The sequence below is a fragment of the Balaenoptera ricei genome, chromosome 1, assembly GCF_028023285.1.
Source record: "Balaenoptera ricei isolate mBalRic1 chromosome 1, mBalRic1.hap2, whole genome shotgun sequence".
Classification (NCBI taxonomy): domain Eukaryota; kingdom Metazoa; phylum Chordata; class Mammalia; order Artiodactyla; family Balaenopteridae; genus Balaenoptera; species Balaenoptera ricei.
Genome location: NC_082639.1, coordinates 176,641,099 through 176,663,533, shown reverse-complemented (window position 1 = coordinate 176,663,533; position 22,435 = coordinate 176,641,099). Strand labels below are relative to the sequence as shown.

General features: G+C 40.3%; 1 protein-coding gene and 1 long non-coding RNA gene across 4 annotated transcripts in view; one reads left to right on the top strand and one right to left on the bottom strand.

Moving 5' to 3' along the window:
• LOC132376630 (uncharacterized) overlaps positions 1-4,926 on the bottom strand; it is an 84,896-nt gene extending 79,970 nt beyond the window's left edge. Inside the window, exons 1-2 of one of the 3 annotated variants that reach the window (XR_009506394.1) lie at positions 4,392-4,926; positions 3,712-3,776 (exon numbers count right to left, since the gene is read on the bottom strand). This is a non-coding gene — a long non-coding RNA (uncharacterized LOC132376630). The remainder of the gene's footprint in view (positions 1-3,711; positions 3,777-4,391) is intronic. The other 2 variants (XR_009506396.1, XR_009506398.1) reach the window with 2 other exon arrangements.
• A 345-nt stretch (positions 4,927-5,271) lies between these two features.
• The window catches only part of RRP15 (ribosomal RNA processing 15 homolog), a 55,098-nt gene continuing 37,934 nt past the window's right edge, over positions 5,272-22,435 (top strand). Inside the window, exon 1 of the mRNA XM_059942381.1 lies at positions 5,272-5,446. Within this exon, the coding sequence (XP_059798364.1) occupies positions 5,302-5,446 (145 nt within the window). The 5' untranslated portion in view covers positions 5,272-5,301. The remainder of the gene's footprint in view (positions 5,447-22,435) is intronic.

Sequence of the window (22,435 nt, the reverse complement as noted above, 5' to 3'; positions counted from 1 at the left end):
GAGCCAAACATTTTCACCATCATCATCAACATCATCATCACCATCATCATTATTCTTGTTACTATTAATTTTAGATTACTGCTATTAAATAACTTAGGAAAAGTTTGCATATCAGTCTTGAATCTTAGATTTTGAACGAAGGGGGGATGGTTTGGGAAAACAATGTCTACCTGGAAATGTATTCTATAATGGCATAGAAATGTAAGCTGAAAAGATTTTTAGAGTTTACTTAGTCCAGCTCCCTTATTTTTAATATGAGGAAACAGAAACACCTTTACCTTTTTGAAGGTAAAGCAACTTGGCCAAGGTCATGCAGTGTATCCAGTGCAATGTTTTTTGGATGTAAAGAACAGAAAACCCGACTTATTATAAACTGACCTAAACAATGATCCAATTTATCTTACTAAAAGGAAGGACATGTATAGGGCGGGAGTATTAGTTTTCTAGGGCTGCTGTAGCAAAATACCACGGACTAGGTGGCTTAAATAACATATGCTTATCTTCTCATAGTTCTAGAGGCTTCAAGGTGCCAGCAGGGGTAGTTTCTCCTGAGGCTTCTCGCTTTGGCTTATAAGTGGCCACCTTTTCTGTGTATATGCATCATTGGTATCTTTTCCTCTTCTTTTAATGACACCAGTCCTATTGGATTGAGGCCCACCCATAGGCCCTGATTTAACTTCAGTTATCTCTTTGAAGACTCTATCTCCAAATATAATCACATTGGCAGTTAGAGTTTCAACTTATGAACTTTGGGGACACAATTCAGTCCCTAACAGTGAATGCAGTTGGGTCTGGTGTTTTCTGTTTGGGGTGGTTATTAATTATTTATTCCATTTATTTAAGAGATACAGGCCTATTCAGATTGTCTATCTTTTCTTGTGTGAATCTGGGAAAAATGTATCTTTTAAGAAATTGGTCCATTTAATCTAGGTTATCAAATTTGTGGGCATAGAGTTGCTCATAGTACTCCTTTATTATACTTTTTACATCCATAGGATCTGTAGTGATGTCCTCTCTTTTGTTTCTAATATTTGTAATTTTTGAACTTCTTGAAGTTCTTTTATTCTTAGCCTGGCTAGAGGCTTATCCATTTTATTGATCTTTTCAAAGAAGCAGCTTTTGGTTTCATCGATTTTCTCTATTGAGATCCTCCTTTCAATTTTATTGATTTCTGCTCTAATGCTTATTATTTCTTTTCTTCTGCTTACTTTGATTTAATTTGCTTTTCTCCTTCTAGCTTCCTAAAGTAGAAACTTAGATTATTGATTTTAGATCTTTCTTCTTTATACATATATCAGTATATATATATATATATATATATATATATATAATCAGTATATATATATAGAAATCAGTATATATATACATATATATATAGAATCAGTATATAAATAAGTATATATATATATATATATGTGTGTGTGTTTTTATTTCCTGACTTTCTATTTTGTTCAGTTGATCTACTTGTCTACTTGATGGCCATACTATACCGTTTTAATAACTGTAGGCTTATAATGTCTTGAAATTATGTAGTGCTAACTCTTCAACTTTGTCCTTCTTTTTCATTTGTTTTTTAGCTATTCTGGGTTTTTTGAATTTTCATATGAATTTTAGAATCGGATTTTCAATTTCTACAAAAAATGTCTGTTGGAATTTTGATTGGGATTTCATTGAATCTATAGACCAATTTGGGAAGAATTGATAATAATGTTGCATCTTCTGATCCATGAACATGGTAGATCTCTCCATTTATTTGTATCTTCTTTAATTTTGGCTCAGCAATGCTTTGTAGTCTTCAGCATATAGGTCTTTCACATCTTTTACCCCTAAGTATTTTGTGGTTTTTGATGCTATTGTAAATAGCTCAAGCCCCTCTCCTGTAAGTCAACCCATTGCATGTGCAAATGTTATCTAGCTCTTTTTTAGTCACTCTGTGGTGGGGCTCGGAGAATTGTCTAAAAAATTGCTGATACTCTTGCTACTGCTATTGCTCTGAATAATAAATAAACTGTCCTTCCTCTCTTACCCAGAAGTCTTGTGTCTTCTACCAGCATTCATGAAATTTTGGAAGGCTTCTTGTTACCTTGCAAATAAGATAAAATCTCATACCTTTAAGTTTTTGACAGATACTCTAACCAATACCCTGTGAGTTGTGAGATTTTGCCAGTCTGGCTGGTGGGAATAGGCACTATTCCCAGTCCCAGGGGTGCATAAGTAGCTGTTGACTCTAATTCTTTTGGGTAGTTCTTGGGTAGTTTCTCACATGTATGTGTTGATCAGTACTGACCTAAATCCCTGAGGGAGCCTCTTCACAGATCTCCTGAGTTGTCTCTCTTCTCTCTGGTACTCTATCCTGCTAACTCTAGTTGCCTTGGTCTTCCCTGTCTCTCAGCTGTATCTTTCCAACTTGAAAAGTCTTCCAGGCTCAGCTTCGATCCCCTCTCTCTGTGCCCAGGTCTGGAAACTTTCTCCAAGCAGTATGCTGAGGAGATCATGGGATCACCTAGTTTGTTTCCCATCTCTCATTGGTCATTATCCTTCATTATCTAATGTCTGGTTCTTGAAAACTGTTGCTCTATTTATTTTGTCTATTTTTTGTTTCAGGTGGGAGGATAAATTTGCTCCCTGTTACTCCACCTTGACCAGATGTGAAAGTCATATGAATTCTTTATGCAGTCATCTCAAACTCGATTTTCTGTCTTATTCACATTCTGTTTACCTTTATATTTTGGTCATTTTCTTAGATACACAGTTTTTGGTTTTTATATAATTAGTTCTATTGTTCTCTTTTTCAGAATTACTTCCATCGATTTTAAACTTGGAAAGTTGTTCCTACAATCCAATAAATCAGACATTCATTTCTTTTTTTTTCCTTACATTTATTTCATATTTAATTCTGGAATTAGTTTTAGGGTAAGATGTGAGCCTCTAATTTCTTTTCTCACTAAACAGTTAACTTTACTAAGTTTTGCAGAATTTTTCTCTTCTCTCTTTTCCTCGTGATAGTTCCTGCATAATATTTTAAGTTTTTACATATTCTAGAATTTGTTTCATTATCACTTATTTTTTCTTTTGATCTGTACATTTTAATTATTGTAGCTTTATGTATAGTATATTCTAATAGCTGAACAGGCAAGCTTTGTCTCAAGACTCCTCTTTTAAAAAAATATTATCATTTACTTATTTTGAACCTTAGAATTATTTTATTAAGACTTTGCTCTTTTCTTTTCTCCTCCCCAAACTTTCCAATGGCACTTTTGTTGGAATAAATAAATAGCTTTAGAAAATTTGATCTGTCTTTCAGGAATATAGTACATCATTTCTTTTTTTTTTTTCTTTTTTTAAGTTTTCCTTTACATCTCTTGTTAAAGTGACAAATCAATTAAATATTTATGATTTCTTTTCCTGTGAGTCCACATTTGATGACAATCACTTCTTTTGGGGAATGTGTCCCACTAATGTTTAGAGACCTAGCACTGCTCTTCTCGTAACTCTCTATCCTGATCCCTCTTTCTTGTGCCTTCCCACATAGCAACCCTGATGATATTCCCTATGATCCTGAGATATCTTCTTTCTCTTTACACTCTCCTTTTATAGATTCCTTTCTCTGTAGAGAACCCAAGAATTATTACTTAACCCAGAATATCTTTCCAGAGCATGCAGACCTTGCAGACCCAGCACCCCCCTGCTCTGGATACACTGTGCAATTACCTCTTCCTCTTATCTGTTCCATGTCCAGTAGTTCAAAGCTCTTCAATGCACTCACATCAGCCAAGCTGCAACAAATCATCCAGAAGAAATTATTTTATCTGTTATCGTACTATAAATATTTGCATTTTAACAAGCAACTCTACTCTGAATACCCCCACCCTTCTAAAAATGACTAAACCTTAACGGAACGGTTTAACGGTGCTGCAGTCTGGTAGGGACAGTATTTGGGTACTGATAATATTTCCATCACAACACTGATCTTTGTATCAGTTAAGGCCAATCAGGAGATGGAAACCACTTAGTAATTTGATTCGGAAAGTTTAATATACAGAATTGCTAACTTTAACAGAGGATTGGAATAACAAGGGATTGGCTAGTAAGACGTGAAGAGAACTCTAAAGAAGATAGTAATAGCAGATAAAAGGAGCAGAGAGAGAACAGCGCCCAAAGAAGAAGTGTGCCCCCTCCCCCTTTAGAAATTTTGGGTATTAAAGAAAAACAAGAAATGCTCTTCCAGGAAAATGCTAAGCTTAGGGAAAGCCTTTAGAATACGCCTGGCCGATGGAACACGATGTAAGAGTTTGCTACATTATCTGTTTGACTCATTAACTTTGTGAATGGTTGTATTCTGTCATTCATTCATTCATTCATTTCTTCCAAAAATATGTTTGGGTTCCTACCACGGTCCAGGTTCCGTTGCTGGCCTCGGGGGTAGGGTAGTGAATGATATATGGTCCTTATTTTCCAGGAGTCGACAAGTTAGGGAAAGGAAATAGGGGCAGCTTGTGGGAGCAGCTTCGAGGGAAAGCGGGGCTGGGAAAGCTGGTGTCAAAGGCTGACCTCAGGGAGAAGCTGGCCCCGGGAGGGAGGCAGGAGCAGCTCGCAGAGTGCAAAGCTGCTGTTTTCCCGGTCTACACCGCGCGGTCGGGCGCCTTGAGCGGGCGGGGCGGAGCTAGGTGGGAGGGAGGGGTGGGGGCCGGAACCCTTCACACCCGCGACCCAAGGGAAGAAAGCGAGATTCTATTCGGTTTGCAATTGGAAGCCACTCAGGGGTTAATCAGAGGGAGATTATCGGATCAAAGTTTTAAGAAAGATCTGGAGTTGCTGGCGGTGATCAGAGGAGAGGGGAGGACATTCTCATATTCTAACTATCGACCCCTCACGCGATTGTCCTCGCTTCCTCCCTTCTAGTGCGTTTAGTAGGCACGTTCGGGACGTTAGTCCAACACCATAAACCAACACGAAATAAGGCAGCAGATACGGAAACAGCCGTGGGGAGGAAATTAAAGTGGACCGGGTCGGGTTGGGGTCAGAGTGGGGCGGCGGACCAGGACAAGGGCGAGCTGGCAGAGGAGTCGGCTGAGAACGTATATTCACTGATTTTTATTATTATTATTGTATTTTACTGGAGCAGATAGCACGTAAAGACAACCAATCAGTCCTCTTTCCAATCCATATTCTGAGCCTCCAGCCCGAGAACTCCCGGCTAAACGGCGCCGCCCCGGAACCTTGTATCACCGGAACTAGATGCCGAAATCCCTTGTGTTACCGCCGGACGCAACGCTCACGGGACGCTTCCGGTTAGGAATCATGGCCGCGGCCGTTCGAGAGTCACGTGTGAGTGCGGGGAAAAAGCTGAAAAATTCACTAAAGAAGAAGGGGAAGATGAAAATGGTATCCCCGGCTGCAGCATCGGAGCTGGAAGATAAGGACAAAGATGCTGCCGATAGTGAAGGTAACGTACTAGGGCTGAGTTTGGCTGCTCAGAGGAAAGGCCGGCATGAGTTTGCGGGAAGCAAGGGATGCGAATGCATTTGCGCTAGCCGCCCGAATTTCGTCTCCTCAGCACGGCGAAGGGGCGACTTTGGCTCCTTGAGAAGTCTTGGGAAAGTGGTGTTCAGGGAAGGGTCCCTGTTGCGTGTTAAAGCTTCCAGGTTCTTTTATTGGACATTTTTATCGTCACGGTAATTAATTAAAACAGATGAAACTGCTGCTGCTTATAGCAGCAAAAAGAAGCTTACAGTAGCGAGGGACGAAAGGAAGGGGGATATTTGAAATTACAAGAATGAGTTAGTTCTCATATGGAGCAAAGAGCAAAAGGCCGAAAGAGGAAGACGGATGGTATACTTGAATATTCTTGTGCGGTAGGTGCGTGCATCTGTTGGGGAGTTAGAGATCAGATAGTAAAAGAAGAGTGGGTGTGAAGTAGAATAAATAAAAGTAGCAGTTGATAACTCTCTCTCTCAGAGACGTTTGCTATTGAAAGGAAGGAAATATATTTTAAGGCTTTCAACCATGATGTGTCCATGCTCCTACTCTACCATCGTTCTTGGCACTAGCTTCTTAGGTTAAAGGGGTCGCAGACGACCCCAGACTTACTACTGCCCAGTGATTGATCCTTTGTACTACCTAGAACTTTGCAACAGCCAGACCTATTCTTTTATAATGTACCTCAGATCATGTCAGTTATCTGCTCAAGATGATCCAGTGGCTACCCATCTCAGAATAACATCCTTAGCCTGTGTATGATCTAGTTCAGGCATCTCTCTCATCATCTGCCACTCTGCTCTGCCCCTTACTAGCCACATTGATATCCTGTGGTTTGTTTTACGTGTTAAACATAACTCTCACACCCTGGGTTCTGCACTTGCTGGTTTCACTGCCTAGAATACTTTTCAGATGCTTGCATGGCTCTCTCTCGCTCACTCCTTCAGTCTCTGATTCAATGCCTTGTCTGCGAGACTTGTCCCTGACCGCCCTATCTAATGTACACCACTACTCTTCTCCGTGTCTCCCTGCCTTCACTTTTTGACTTATTACCCTGCTTTATTTTTCTCAGCATTTCTCAAACCCTCTGACATATTGTATTTGCTGTGTGTCTCTCCCAGCTGGAATGTAAGTTCCATAAGAGGAGAGACTGCTCTGTCCCCAGTGCCTAAGACAGTGCCTGCTGTGTTGTGGATCCTTCGCAGATATTTAAGTAAATGAGTGAATAAACCTCGACTTCCAGGACTAAGAAGAAGAAACTGTCATATACTACTGCAGTCCCTAGGTAATTGGAATCCTTATCTCCTGCCAAAGGAGTTAAGGAAAACAGACTATTCGTTGAGCAGGGATTGGAACACCTCCCAATATTTTTTGAACTCAATAGACTAGTTCCTGTGAGGTTGTCAGAGAAAGAAATACTACTACATTTGGAGCAGAATATCAGTATTCCTTACAGATTTAGGTGGAAAGTAGATTTCTCTATTCAAGTACTGGATAATTTCAAGTTAGAGCTGTCCTGACTTCTCAGTGCATTATTGTAAATATGATTAGGGTCTAGGGTTCTCTTGCTATTATAGTTCAATTACATTTTGGGTTAAGAAGGCTTTTGGCTAATATAGAGACCTTATTATTCAATTCAGTTCAATGAACAATTGTGTTCTTCTGTATTCTGGTCACCCTCTGGGTGTTGAGGATACAAAGGATGAGTAAATTCCTGCCCTAGAATTACAGTCTCAGGGAAGATAGATATTAAACACAAGACTGTAATACAATGTATTGAGTATTATTAAGAGGTCGTTATAAAGGTTATAGTTACCATGATCCTGGTCCAGTTAAAAATGGTAAAGATGGAGACAGAGAAATCCATATCCTATAGAACCCAGCCTAGACATTGCTTCCTTCTGTCTTATATATATTACTCATAATATACTGTATTAGCTTCCTTCTATCTTATACATATTACTCATAATACACTGTATTATTATTTTATTTTAACGTGTCTCTCTCCTTTTGGATATAAGTTCAAGTGCTGGAACGATGTCTTACATATCTTTATTTTCATAGGGCCTTCCTTACACATTTTGGTACTAAGTACGTTTTCCTGCTGAATAAATATTGATAAGTAAGGTGTCATTTCATCGAAGCCTTAGTTTTCTAAGTCTGGGGGTGGAGAGGACAGTTTTCTCAGACATAGGAAAAGCACATACAGTGGCATGCAGCTTCTTAAAAACGCATGGCTGGTTAGGTTGAGATGAATTGTTGGCTATGGCTCTAGCTCTTCAGAGGAGTCACTGAAACTAGGAACAGAGGATAAAGCCAGATTGTAAAGGACCTTGTTTGCCATATGAAGGAAATAGGATTCTCTATTTGTAGGCAGTATGGAGCACTTGAGACCTTTTAAGCAAGAGGGTGACACATCTTTATAAACATCACTGCTAACTGTATGGTGACTGCCATAGAGAGCCAGAACAATCAGGCAATTGCAAAACTCTTTTAGGGATTGTACTAGGAAAGTACAGGGAAGACAGAGAGAAGGTCCCCACTTGAAATGTGTTTCAGAAGGAAAGCATTCAATTTTCCAGATAACCAACTTCCAACTAAACTTGTAGCACCATAAATTTTGGGTGTACTATACTGTTAGAGGAATTAGGTTAATAACAACAATAATATTAGCTTAGGTACTGTTCTAAGCTCCCTACGTATCACTTTAATTCTGACAACAACCCTGTGAGACAGGGTTATTATCCTCATTTTACTTATAAGAAACTGAGACACAGAGAGGTTTTATCTTGCTCCGCCAATGCATAAGCTGATAAACAAGTTGGTAAATGACACAACCATTATTGAAGTTTGCTCTAGAGCCTTTACTCTCACCCCTGACTCCCCTGATATGGTTGAGGAACCAGGAGGATAGAGATGATCAAAAAAAAAAAAAAAGCTCCCCGGAAAGTAAAAGAGCAGGGGCATAGAATCCTAAGAAAGATTGGGTATGAGGAAACCTTGGTGTTGAGACATATTTTTCTTCCACTCAAGAAGGTTCCATCACTAAGGGGTGTTATTGTGGTCAGATTTCTGTAGCATTCCTTCCGCTGTTTACAACTGTGTAGTCTTCGTTCCTTCCTCACTTCTTCCAACCTTCCTTCTTTTCTCCTAATACCATGTATTATCTCTAGAAATGAATGATCACTTTTACTCAGTTGTATGAGGCACCTTTGTTTGTACTGCTTATTTACTATGACCTGCCTCAGTTTCCTGATCCTTAAAATGGAGGTGATACGTGTCTCCTCAGGATTGTTGCAAAGATTCAGTGAGCTCATATATGTAAAGCATTTAATGTTTGGCACAAGGCACCTACTCATAAATACTTGGATTAATGATCATGACATTTTTTCTGATCTAACAAAACTGCTAGTCCCATCTCTTGACCACCCAATAAGCCTTCCAGCCCTTGATAACCGTGATGTTTATAAGCTGGAGCTTTCTCCAGAAAGAAGGTTAGAATTTCCTCTGGTAACCCTGCAAGGTAGCTGATGGCGTTTCTGTTTTACAGATGAGGAGACAGAGGCTTGGAGATACTGTTTCCATATGCCTCCCAGTGGAAAAGTGTTCAGTCCATAGTTGCAGGATGTTGTCTCTTAATTCTGTCCTTCTTACTCCATAATCTAATCATTTAGTCATGTATTTGTGGTAAAATTCAGGATTAATAATAGTGATTTTGACAACTATGGGTTGTCTATGCTTAGTTGTTCCATAGATACCTCACACTTAATATTTGCAAGGCTGAATTCATAATTTCATTTTCCCAAATACAGAATCCAGTGAATAAGGAGGATGGACTGTATCATTGTGAACTGGTGATAGTCTGCATACCCAGCCTCCACAATCTGACGGCTGCTTACTCCTCAAGGCTCACACCTTGTTGTGTACATGTGGCCTTGGCAGAACTATTAAGTTATCAAAAATTTACAGAGAATAGATTCTGAGAGATTGTAAAGGCAGACGATTGAAGCTGACTTCAGACACATGAGGAATCAGCAAATTATAGGCTTATTATTAAAGTGTACCAGCTCATTTTATCAGGAAATTGAATTAGAGACTTATCTTTGAATTTTAATTGGTTCATAAAAATTGATAGGGATGTGCCTTATATCAACATTTGAAAACAACTTCCTTTAGCAAGATGCTACTTAAATTCCATAGGAAACACACAGGTATAACCCATGTGTTGTTTTAACTTTATTTTTTATCTTCTGGCTTTAACTTCTTTTGACACATTGTATAAGAAAGGTAGAGGGGGAGGAGAGAAGATGGCGGAAGAGTAAGACGCGGAGATCACCTTCCTTCCCACAGATACAGTAGAAAAACATCTACACGTGGAACTGCTCCTACAGAACACCCACTGAACGCTGGCAGAAAACGTCAGACCTCCCAAAAGGCAAGAAACTCCCCCCGTACTTGGGTAGGGCAAAAGAAAAAAGAAATAACAGAGACAAAAGAATAGGGACGGCACCTGCACCAGTGGGAGGGAGCTGTGAAGGAGGAAAGATTTCCACGCACTAGGAGCCCCTTCGCGGGCAGAGACTGCGGGTGGCAGAGAGGGGAAGCTTCGGAGCCACGGAGGAGAGCGCAGCCACAGGGATGTGGAGGGCAAAGCGGAGAGATTCCCGCACTTCCCGCACGGAGGCTCGGCGCTGACCAGCACTCACCAGCCCGAGAGGCTTGTCTGCTCAGCCGCCGGGGCGGGCGGGGCTGGGAGCTGAGGCTCGGGCTTCGGTCGCAGGGAGAGGACTGGGGTTGGCGGCGTGAACACAGCCTGAAGGGGTTAGTGCACCACAGCTAGCCGGGAGGGAGTCCGGGAAAAAGTCTGCAGCTGCCGAAGAGGCAAGAGACTTTTTCTTCCCTGTTTCCTGGTGCGCGAGGAGAGGGGATTCAGAGCGCCGCCTAAACGAACTTCAGAGACGGGCGCGAGCCGCAGCTAACAGCGCGGATCCCACAGCAACAGGGGCGCAGAGGGAAAAACGGAGAGACTCCCGCACAGAGGCTCAGCGCCGAGCAGCGCTCACCAGCCCGAGAGGCTTGTCTGCTCCCCCGCCGGGGCGGGCGGGGCTGGGAGCGGAGGCTCGGGCTTCGGTCGGATCGCAGGGAGAGGACTGGGGTTGGCGGCGTGAACACAGCCTGAAGGGGTTAGCGCACCACAGCTGGCTGGGAGGGAGACCGGGAAAAAGTCTGCAGCTGCCGAAGAGGCAAGAGACTTTTTCTTGCCTCTTTGTTTCGCGGCGCGCAAGGAGAGGGGATTCAGAGCGCCGCCTAAACGAACTCCAGAAACTGGCGCGAGCCGCGGCTATCAGCGCGGACCCCAGAGACGGGCGTGAGACACTGGGGCTGCTGCTGCCGCCTCCAAGAAGCCTGTGTGCGAGCACAGGTCACTCTCCACACCGCCCCTCCCGGGAGCCCGTGCAGCCCGCCACTGCCAGGGTCCCGTGATCCAGGGACAACATCCCCCGGGAGAATGCACTGCGCGCCTCAGGCTGCTGCAACGTCACGCCGGCCTCTGACGCCACAGGCTCGCCCCGCCTCCTCCGTACCTCTCCCTCCCCGCGGCCTGGGCGAGCCAGAGTCCCCGAAGCAGCTGCTCCTTTAACCCCGTCCTGTCTGGGCGGGGAACAGACGCCCTCAGGCGACCTACACGCAGAGGCGGGTCCAAATCCAAAGCTGATCCCCAGGAGCTGTGCGAACAGAGAAGAGGAGGGGAAATCTGTCCCAGCAGCCTCAGAAGAAGCGGATTAAAACTCCACAAATAACTTGATGTGCCTACATCTGTTGAATACCTGTATAGACAACGAATCATCCCAAATTCAGGAGGTGGACTTTGGGAGCAGGATATATTAATTTTTCCCCTTTTCCTTTTTTTTTTTGTGAGTGTATATGTATATGCTTCTGGGGGAGATTTTGTCTGTATAGCTTTGCTTTACAATAGCTTTATTTTACTTCACTATATTATAGCTTCTTTCTTTCCTTTCTTTCTTTCTTTCTTTCCTTCCTTCCTTCCTTCCTTCCTTCCTCCTTCCTTCCTTTCTTTCTTTCTTTCTTTCTTTCTTTCTTTCTTTCTTTCTTTCTTTCTATTTTTTCTCCCTTTTACTCTGAGCCGTGTGGACGAAAGGCTCTTGGTGCTTCAGCCAGGCATCAGGGCCGTACCTCGGAGGTGGGAGAGCCAACTTCAGGACACTGGTCCACAAGAGACCTCCCAGCTCCACGTAATACCAAACGGCAAAAATCTCTCAGAGATCTCCATCTCAACATCAAGACCCAGCATCACTCAATGACCAACAAGCTACAGTGCTGAACACCCTATGCCAAACAACTAGCAAGACAGGAACACAGCCCCATCCATTAGCAGAGAGGCTGCCTAAAATCATAATAAGGCCACAGACACCCCAAAATACACCACCAGACGTGGACGTGCCCACCAGAAAGACAAGATCCAGCCTCATCCACCAGAGCTCAGGCACTAGTTCCCTCCACCAGGAAGCCTACACAACCCACTGAACCAACCTTAGCCACTGGGGACAGATACCAAAAACAACGGGAACTACAAACCTGCAACCTGTGATAAGGAGACCCCAAACACAGTAAGATAAGCAAAATGAGACGACAGAAAAACACACAGCAGATGAAGGAGCAGGGTCAAAACACACTAGACTTAACAAATGAAGAGGAAATAGGTAGTCTACCTGAAAAAGAATTCAGAATAATGATAGTAAGGATGATCCAAAATCTTGGAAATAGAATAGACAAAATGCAAGAAGCATTTAACAAGGACGTAGAAGAACTAAAGAGGAATCAAGCAATGATGAAAAACACAATAAATGAAATTAAAAATACTCTAGATGGGATCAATAGCAGAATAACTGAGGCAGAAGAAAGGATAAGTGACCTGGAAGATAAAATGGTGGAAATAACTACTGCAGAGCAGGATAAAGAAAAAAGAATGAAAAGAACTGAGGACAGTCTCAGAGACCTCTGGGACAGCATTAAACGCACCAACATTCGAATTATAGGGGTCCCAGAAGAAGAAGAGAAAAAGAAAGGGACTGAGAAAATATTTGAAGAGATTATAGTTGAAAACTTCCCTAATATGGGAAAGGAAATAGTTAATCAAGTCCTGGAAGCACAGAGAGTCCCATACAGGATAAACCCAAGGAGAAACACGCCAAGACACATATTAATCAAACTGTCAAAAATTAAATATAAGGAAAACATATTAAAGGCAGCAAGGGAAAAAAAACAAATAACACACAAGGGAATCCCCATAAGGTTAACATCTGATCTTTCAGCAGAAACTCTGCAAGCCAGAAGGGAGTGGCAGGATATACTTAAAGTCATGAAGGAGAAGAACCTACAACCAAGATTACTCTACCCAGCAAGGATCTCATTCAAATGTGATGGAGAAATTAAAACCTTTACAGACAAGCAAAAGCTGAGAGAGTTCAGCACTACCAAACCAGCTTTACAACAAATGCTAAAGGAACTTCTCTAGGCAAGAAACACAAGAGAAGGAAAACACCTACAATAACAAACCCAAAACATTTAAGAAAATGGGAATAGGAACATACATATCGATAATTACCTTGAATGTAAATGGATTAAATGCTCCCACCAAAAGACACAGGCTGGCTGAATGGATACAAAAACAAGACCCATATATATGCTGTCTACAAGAGACCCACTTCAGACCTAGAGACACATACAGACTGAAAGTGAGGGGATGGAAAAAGATATTCCATGCAAATGGAAATCAAAAGAAAGCTGGAGTAGCAATTCTCATATCAGACAAAATAGACTTTAAAATAAAGACTATTACAAGAGACAAAGAAGGACACTATATAATGATCAAGGGATCTATCCAAGAGGAAGGTATAACAATTGTAAATATTTATGCACCCAACATAGGAGCACCTCAATACATAAGGCAAGTACTAACAGCCATAAAAGGGGAAATCGACAGCAACACAATCATAGTAGGGGACTTTAACACCCCACTTTCACCAATGGACAGATCATCCAAAATGAAAATAAATAAGGAAACACAAGCTTTAAATGATATATTAAACAAGATGGACTTAATTGATATTTATAGGACATTCCACCCAAAAACAACAGAATACACATTTTTCTCAAGTGCTCATGGAACATTCTCCAGGATAGATCATATCTTGGGTCACAAATCAAACCTTGGTAAATTTAAGAAAATTGAAATCGTATCAAGTATCTTTTCCGACCACAACGCTATGAGACTAGATATCAATTACAGGAAAAGATCTGTAAAAAATACAAACACATGGAGGCTACACAATACATTACTTAATAATGAAGTGATTACTGAAGAAATCAAAGGGGAAATCAAAAAATACCTAGAAATAAATGACAATGGAGATACGACGACCCAAAACCTATGGGACGCAGCAAAAGCAGTGCTAAGAGGGAAGTTTATAGCAATACAAGCCTACCTCAAGAAACAGGAAACATCTCGAATAAACAACCTAACCTTGCACCTAAAGCAATTAGAGAAAGAAGAACAAAAAAACCCCAAAGCCAGCAGAAGGAAAGAAATTATAAAGATCAGGTCAGAAATAAATGAAAAAGAAATGAAGGAAACAATAGCAAAAATCAATGAAACTAAAAGCTGGTTCTTTGAGAAGATAAACAAAATTGATAAACCATTAGCCAGACTCATCAAGAGAAAAAGGGAGAAGACTCAGATCAATAGAATTAGAAATGAAAAAGGAGAAATAACCACTGACACTGCAGAAATACAAAAGATCATGAGAGATTACTACAAGCAACTCTATGCCAATAAAATGGACAACCTGGAAGAAATGGACAGATTCTTAGAAATGCACAAACTGCCGAGACTGAACCAGGAAGAAATAGAAAATATGAACAGACCAATCACAAGCACTGAAATTGAAACTGTGATTAAAAGCCTTCCAACAAACAAAAGCCCAGGACCAGATGGCTTCACAGGTGAATTCTATCAAACATTTAGAGAAGAGCTAACACCTATCCTTCTCAAACTCTTCCAAAATATTGCAGAGGGAGGAACACTCCCAAACTCATTCTACGAGGCCACCATCACCCTGATACCAAAACCAGACAAAGATGTCACAAAGAAAGAAAACTACAGGCCAATATCACTGATGAACATAGATGCAAAAATCCTCAACAAAATACTCGCAAACAGAATCCAACAGCACATTAAAAGGATCATACACCATGATCAAGTGGGGTTTATCCCAGGAATGCAAGGATTCTTCAATATACGCAAATCAATCAATGTGATACACCATATTAACAAATTGAAGGAGAAAAACCATATGATCATCTCAATAGATGCAGAGAAAGCTTTCGACAAAATTCAACACCCATTTATGATAAAAGCCCTGCAGAAAGTAGGCACAGAGGGAACTTTCCTCAACATAATAAAGGCCATATATGACAAACCCACAGCCAACATTGTCCTCAATGGTGAAAAACTGAAACCATTTCCACTAAGATCAGGAACAAGACAAGGTTGTCCACTCTCACCACTATTATTCAACATAGTTTTGGAAGTGTTAGCCACAGCAATCAGAGAAGAGAAAGAAATAAAAGGAATCCAAATCGGAAAAGAAGAAGTAAAGCTGTCACTATTTGCAGGTGACATGATACTATACATAGAGAATCCTAAAGAGGCTACCAGAAAACTCCTAGAGCTAATCAATGAATTTGGTAAAGTAGCAGGATACAAAATTAATGCACAGAAATCGCTTGCATTTCTATACACTAATGACGAAAAATCTGAAAGTGAAATTAAGAAAACACTCCCATTTACCATTGCAACAAAAAGAATAAGATATCTAGGAATAAACCTACCTAAGGAGACAAAAGACCTGTATGCAGAAAATTATAAGACACTGATGAAAGAAATTAAAGATGATACAAATAGATGGAGAGATATACCATGTTCCTGGATTGGAAGAATCAACATTGTGAAAATGACTCTACTACCCAAAGCAATCTACAGATTCAATGCAATCCCTATCAAACTACCACTGGCATTTTTCACAGAACTAGAACAAAAAATTTCACAATTTGTATGGAAACACAAAAGACCCCGAATAGCCAAAGCAATCTTGAGAACGAAAAATGGAGCTGGGGGAATCAGGCTCCCTGACTTCAGACTATACTACAAAGCTTCAGTAATCAAGACAGTTTGGTACTGGCACAAAAACAGAAATATAGATCAATGGAACAGGATAGAAAGCCCAGAGATAAACCCACACACATATGGTCACCTTATCTTTGATAAAGGAGGCAAGCATATACAGTGGAGAAAAGACAGCCTCTTCAATAAGTGGTGCTGGGAAAATTGGACAGGTACATGTAAAAGTATGAAATTAGAACACTCCCTGACACCATGCACAAAAATAAACTCCAAATGGATTAAAGACCTAAGTGTAAGGCCAGACACTATCAAACTCTTAGAGGAAAACATAGGCAGAACACTCTATGACATACATCACAGCAAGATTCTTTTTGACCCAGCTCCCAGAGAAATGGAAATAAGAACACAAATAAACAAATGGGACCTAATGAAACTTAAAAGCTTTTGCACAGCAAAGGAAACCATAAACAAGACCAAAAGACAACCCTTAGAATGGGAGAAAATATTTGCAAATGAAGCAACTGACAAAGGATTAATCTCCAAGATTTACAAGCAGCTCATGCAGCTCAATAACAAAAAAACGAACAACCCAATCCAAAAATGGGCAGAAGACCTAAATAGACATTTCTCCAAAGAAGATATACAGATGGCCTACAGACACATGAAAGAATGCTCAACATCATTAATCATTAGAGAAATGCAAATCAAAACTACAATGAGATATCATCTCACACCGGTCAGAATGGCCATCATCAAAAAATCTAGAAACAATAAATGCTGGAGAGGGTGTGGAGGAAAGGGAACACTCTTGCACTGTTGGTGGGAATGTAAATTGATACAGCCACTATGGAGAACAGTATGGAGGTTCCTTAAAAAACTACAAATAGAACTACCATACGACCCAGCAATCCCACTACTGGGCATATACCCTGAGAAAACCATAGGTCAAAAAGTGTCATGTACCACAATGTTCATTGCAGCTCTATTTACAATAGCCAGGACCTGGAAGCAACCTAAATGTCCATCGACAGACGAATGGATAAAGAAGATGTGGCACATATATACAATGGAATATTACTCAGCCATAAAAAGAAATGAAATGGAGGTATTTGTAATGAGGTGGATGGAGTTAGAGTCTGTCATACAGAGTGAAGTAAGTCAGAAAGAGAAAAACAAATACAGTATGCTAACACATATATACGGAATCTAAGGAAAAAAAAAAAAAAAAAAGGCCATGAAGAACCTAGTGGCAAGACGGGAATAAAGACACAGACCTACTAGAGAATGGACTTGAGGATATGGGGAGGGGGTGGGGTGAGATGTGACAGGGTAAGAGAGTGTCATGGACATATATACACTACCAAATGTAAAATAGATAGCTAGTGGGAAGCAGCCGCATAGCACAGGGAGATCAGCTCGGTGCTTTGTGACCACCTAGAGGGGTGGGATGGGGAGGGTGGGAGGGAGGGAGATGCAAGAGGGAAGAGAAATGGGAACATATTGTATATGTATAACTGATTCACTTTGTTATAAAGCAGAAGCTAACACACTATTGTAAGGCAATTATACTTCAATAAAGATGTTTAAAAAAAAAAAAAAGAAAGGTAGAAAATTGTGCTTTTATGAGTGTAAAACTCTTAAGTATTATTTGTCAGACTTTGCAGAAGTTTCCTAGTTCTGTGGGGAGAGACCTTGAAAGCTTTGGTTACAGCTGTGTCTCAGAACTTGGCATAAATCCTGAAACATGGTGTAGTACTCAATATCCATTTTTTATAAATTGGAAACCTCTCTTAATGTGATTTTTATACTCTTTTCTCATGTACCAGGTATTTTTAACTGAAGTTAAAAATTAACAGAAGTTGTATGTAATATAAGCTTGAATGACAGCAAAATGATTCAGGGTGAAGTTTTGGTAAATTGTAATACTCTTCAGTAGGGTTTGAAATTTGGTCATAGTAAAATTGCAGATGATCACGAATCAGAGGTATGTGAAAGGTAAAATGCTATATAGTCAGCGTTCGAGTAACACATAAATGTCAAGCATTATAAAGGAGAGGATGTCACCCGTAAGTGAGTTAACCTGGAACCACTCAGATTTACTGAATTGATACCTTGTTGGAGGTGTAGATACAATGTATACTTGGCTCTTAAGTTTGTAGTCTAAATAAAAAACACAGGCACATCCAGCCTTCCCAGTCAGTAAATCAACTCAGGTGAAAAAAATGAGAACACTGGTGATGATATCAAGTATTATAAAGAGGAGTATGATAACCTCTACCTCTGAGTTATCATTGACCTACTCAGATTTATGGAATTTATGCACTGTTGGAGGTTTAGACACAATACCTACTTGCTTTTTTTTTAATTTTTTTTTTTTTTTAAACTTTGGGTTTATTTATTTATTTATTTATTTATTTATGGCTGTGTTGGGTCTTCGTTTCCGTGCGAGGGCTTTCTCTAGTTGCGGCAAGCGGGGGCCACTCTTCATCGCGGTGCGCGGGCCTGTCACTGTCGCGGCCTCTCTTGTTGCGGAGCACAGGCTCCAGACGCGCAGGCTCAGTAGTTGTGGCTCACGGGCCTAGTTGCTCCGCGGCATGTGGGATCCTCCCAGACCAGGGCTCGAACCCGTGTCCCCTGCATCGGCAGGCAGATTCTCAACCACTGCGCCACTAGGGAAGCCCCCCCTACTTGCTTCTTAAACTAATAGTCTTTATTAAAAAAAAAAAAAAAAAAAAGCTCTGTAGTCAGTGAATCAACCCAAATGAAAAAAGCCTTGGTCCAGTGCCATGAAGTGATTGACCCCTCCCTCATAGAATGTGTCCATATGCCTATAAACTAGTAGGGAGGAATGGTAATTTCATTTTTTTCTGAATTGTCTGGTTACATACTTGAAAAATGGCCATATACTTCTAACACAAGACTTGATAACAATCAGTTTAGAAGGTCCTAGGAGCTATCCCTTTATTTATTTATTTATTTATTTATTTGCTATTTAAATTTATATATTTATTTATTTTATATATATTTTTAAATTTTTTGGCTGTGTTGGGTCTTCGTTCCTGTGCGAGGGCTTTCTCTAGTTGCGGCAAGCGGGGGCCACTCTTCATCGTGGTGCGCGGGCCTCTCACTATCGCGGCCTCTCTTGTTGCGGAGCACAGCCTCCAGACACGCAGGCTCAGTAGTTGTGGCTCACGGGCCTAGTCGCTCCGCGGCATGTGGGATCCCCCCAGACCAGGGCTCGAACCCATGTCCCCTGCATTGGCAGGCAAACTCAACCACTGCGCCACCAGGGAATCCCCCCTTCATTTTTGATAAACTACAAAACAGTATTCAAGATGTAATAACCTAGCAGATAAATGGGCTTTTCATCAAACTGTAGCTTATAGCCTCCTTCATCATTTAAGTTACTTAAATAGCAAAGGAACATGCCTAAGAAATGAAGTATATCATAGTCCTACTTGAGTGGTTTAGCAATTTATAGGACAGACTCAGGAAACAGACTACTTCCAGGCTCTGTCTGCTCTGGCTTGCCCAGATAGCACACAGTAATCACATCCAATAGTTTGTCCTGTGGTAGAACTTTCATTTTATTTTTGGTTATTTTTATGGAAACCTGGGGTAACTTCATTTTTTTTTTTTAAGAGGTAAATGCTTTTTAAAAAAGTTTTCAAGTATCAATTTTGAATATTCTAAATTAAGTACTAATGGGCAGGAAAGATCACGTGACATGATCGGAACAGATGATTTACACCTGGAGTGGGGGGCAGTGGTTTTGTAGAGCTCTGCATAACTAGGGGCGAAATGAGAATGGGTGCGAGCAATGGCTCTTCTGTTAACTGTGGCCTAGAGAGAAATTCCTTTTTAATTCAAGCTTTATTAAGCTATTTTGTGAATACTTTCTGCATTAGTTCAGTATACATTAGTCTGAGCTGAATCTTTGATTCAAAGCTTTGTAGTGCCTTAGAAATCAACAGCCCTATCATCCTACCTTATTAACTTTGTGACTTTGGACATTTTTTTTTAACTTTTCTAAGCTTCAGAACCATTCCCTTTGGAAATAGAATAATAATAGCAACTCAGAGAGTATTGTGAGGATTAAATGATAACGCATAAAAAGTGTTTTAAATAGCACCTAGCCCTAAACACCTGTTTTAGAGTGCTCGGAAAGCTGTAGGATGGAGACATCGACCACTTCGGAAATAGAGTCAGAGGTGGCTTCTCACCATGAACGCCTGGTGCAGGGGTTATAGGCGATAGCCAAGACTGGGGGTAGAATTACAGTGGAAGGACAATTTATTCCCCCTTCCCCCCCTGTTTTTTGGCATCCTTTTGAAAGCTTTTGGGATTCCCCCCTGCTCTGGCTCCCAGGTTCTTAGTATCTTTGTCTGTCTTCTGGTTACTGTCATCTGTTTAGTGCCTGCTATGTGCCAGGGCTGTGCTAAGTGCTTTTCCTGTGTTATTTAATCATCATAACAACCCACTGAGGTAGGTACTGTTTTTATTCCCGTTTTACAGAGACACAGGGATTAGGTAACCTGCCCAAGATTACGCTGGTAGGAGGTAACGGAAACAGGACATAGCGCCAAGTCTGCCTAATTTTATAATCTGAGCTCTTAACCCCTGTGCTGTAACTGATCATCTAAAGCTTCCCATTCAGCACCTCACATGTCCTGTAGATTCCAGCCACCAGCGTTATTTCTTCTTTGTTCCTCTCTTCTCCACAGCCACATTGTTTGTGTCGTGTGTGTTGTGTAATTGACATGTAAACATTTACTATGGGCTAGGCACTCTTTAAGAACTTTGTATATATTAACTCATTTAATTATCACAAAACCCGATGAAGTAGATACTATTTTATTGCCATTTGTACAGACAAGGAAATTAAGGTTGAGAACATAAAAACCTTCAGAAAAGTCACATAGATTTGTGTCTGGAGTTAAGATTGAATCAGGCAGCCTGAGTTCTGTGTCTTTACTCTTTAACCACCACTGCTAGCTGATCTCAGTCAAATTTTTATGAGAGTTCTATTTGATTTAGAGTAAATTCTAACGGTGTGAAGTAATATCAAGGTTAACCAATAGCCTTAATGCTCCCAGATGATATTTGTATTTTAAAAGAACAACCTTCTTAATCCAATAGAGAAACTTTTTTAGAAGTAAGAACTTGAGGTAGGTGGTAAGAGAAAAAAGCACTAGCAGTTTGGCCACTTAGTGGAAGTACACACCTATAGTGCAGAACTTGGGGCTTGATGTATATTTTATTTCTTGGATGGTAAATCAGACCAGCTTATTTATGTAAACCAGCCAGCTTTTCATACCCAATTCTTACCATCCAATCCCCAAATCTCCAGTTTCAGCCAGTGTGAACTTCTTGTTATTTTATAAATATCTTACCTTCTTCAACATTCCCATGCTTTTGGACATGCTGGTTTCTTCTGCCTGGAATGTCAATAAGAATGATGATTACAATAATAGTTTTAATTTTAATACAGAGCATTGACTCAAATCTAGGATGTTTTTGGTTCTAGATTCAGTGATCTTGCCCCCTGCCTCTTTCAGTTGCCCTCATTGTAGAAACTTATTTCTTTGGCCTTTTTCCTTCTCTTGTCATTCAAACTCTTGCTTTACTTTTAAGAAACAACTTGAAATCATCTTTGTAAAAGATACCCCTAAACAATCACCCTTTTCTTCGTTGTTTTTCTTTTAGAAGAACACTTACAAATTTTACAGATTGTAAAACCAAATTTTACAATTGGTTTTAACTGATTTACGTATCCTACTAAATATTTGGCTTCTTCAAGGAGAATTTGATTTTTCATTTTCCCCTTCCTTCGTCTTCATCCACGATTACTTGGTAAATATTGAAGGACTGCGAGTCTTCTTTAAAAACTTTATCCCAGTTCCAAAGGCTAAGGTAAATAGCTCACTTTTCTGCCAGCAGCTAACCATATATCTGGCATCAGGGACAGATGGCAAGTTTGAAAGGATGGTGGAAGTTTGGGGAAAAGGCAGCAAGAGATGGAGAAATGCCTGTGTCTACCGCATTATCTCAGAGGTCTAACCCTGCCCTGTCCAATATGATAGCCACTAGTCACTTTAAATTTAAAGTAACTAAAATTAAATAAAGTTAAAAATTCAGTGACTCAGCTGTACTAGCCACATTTGAAGTACTCAGTAGGCTCTTGTGGCTGGTGACTAGTGGGCAGCTCTGATAATAGGACATGTCCACGAATGCAGAAAGTTCTGTTGGAACCTCGAGTTATTACTTCCAGTAAGCATTCTCTGTAGCCCTTCCTTAATTTCCAGATTTTTAAATAGAATGCAGAATTAGAGTTAATGTTTAAAATAACACACATGACTGAAAAGGAATTTTTTGCTTGTCTACATCCACTTAACTTCTTCTAAATATCAGTTCATGGTCAATTCAAAGAATCTCGTCCTCATAGGCTATAGTAAGTTTTTAAGGACCAGTTCTATTTTCTGATTTGCATAGTGATTATCTTTGGTATCCTAGAAGTAAATCCTGTTTTTTAGTATGCTGGAAGACCTCATTACATTGGCATTTTAAATTTATATAAAATATCATCATTTCCATTGGCAGTGAATGCGTGACTAAAAACTTCTGAGATAGAGCTTCTTAAAAAAAATAATAAAAGAAAAACTATGACGTCAGTAAATTATTCTGGGATTTTTTTTTTTTTTTTAATTGGTGGGGTAAGTGCAGGTTGTATGCAATGGTGTTATAAAACGTCAT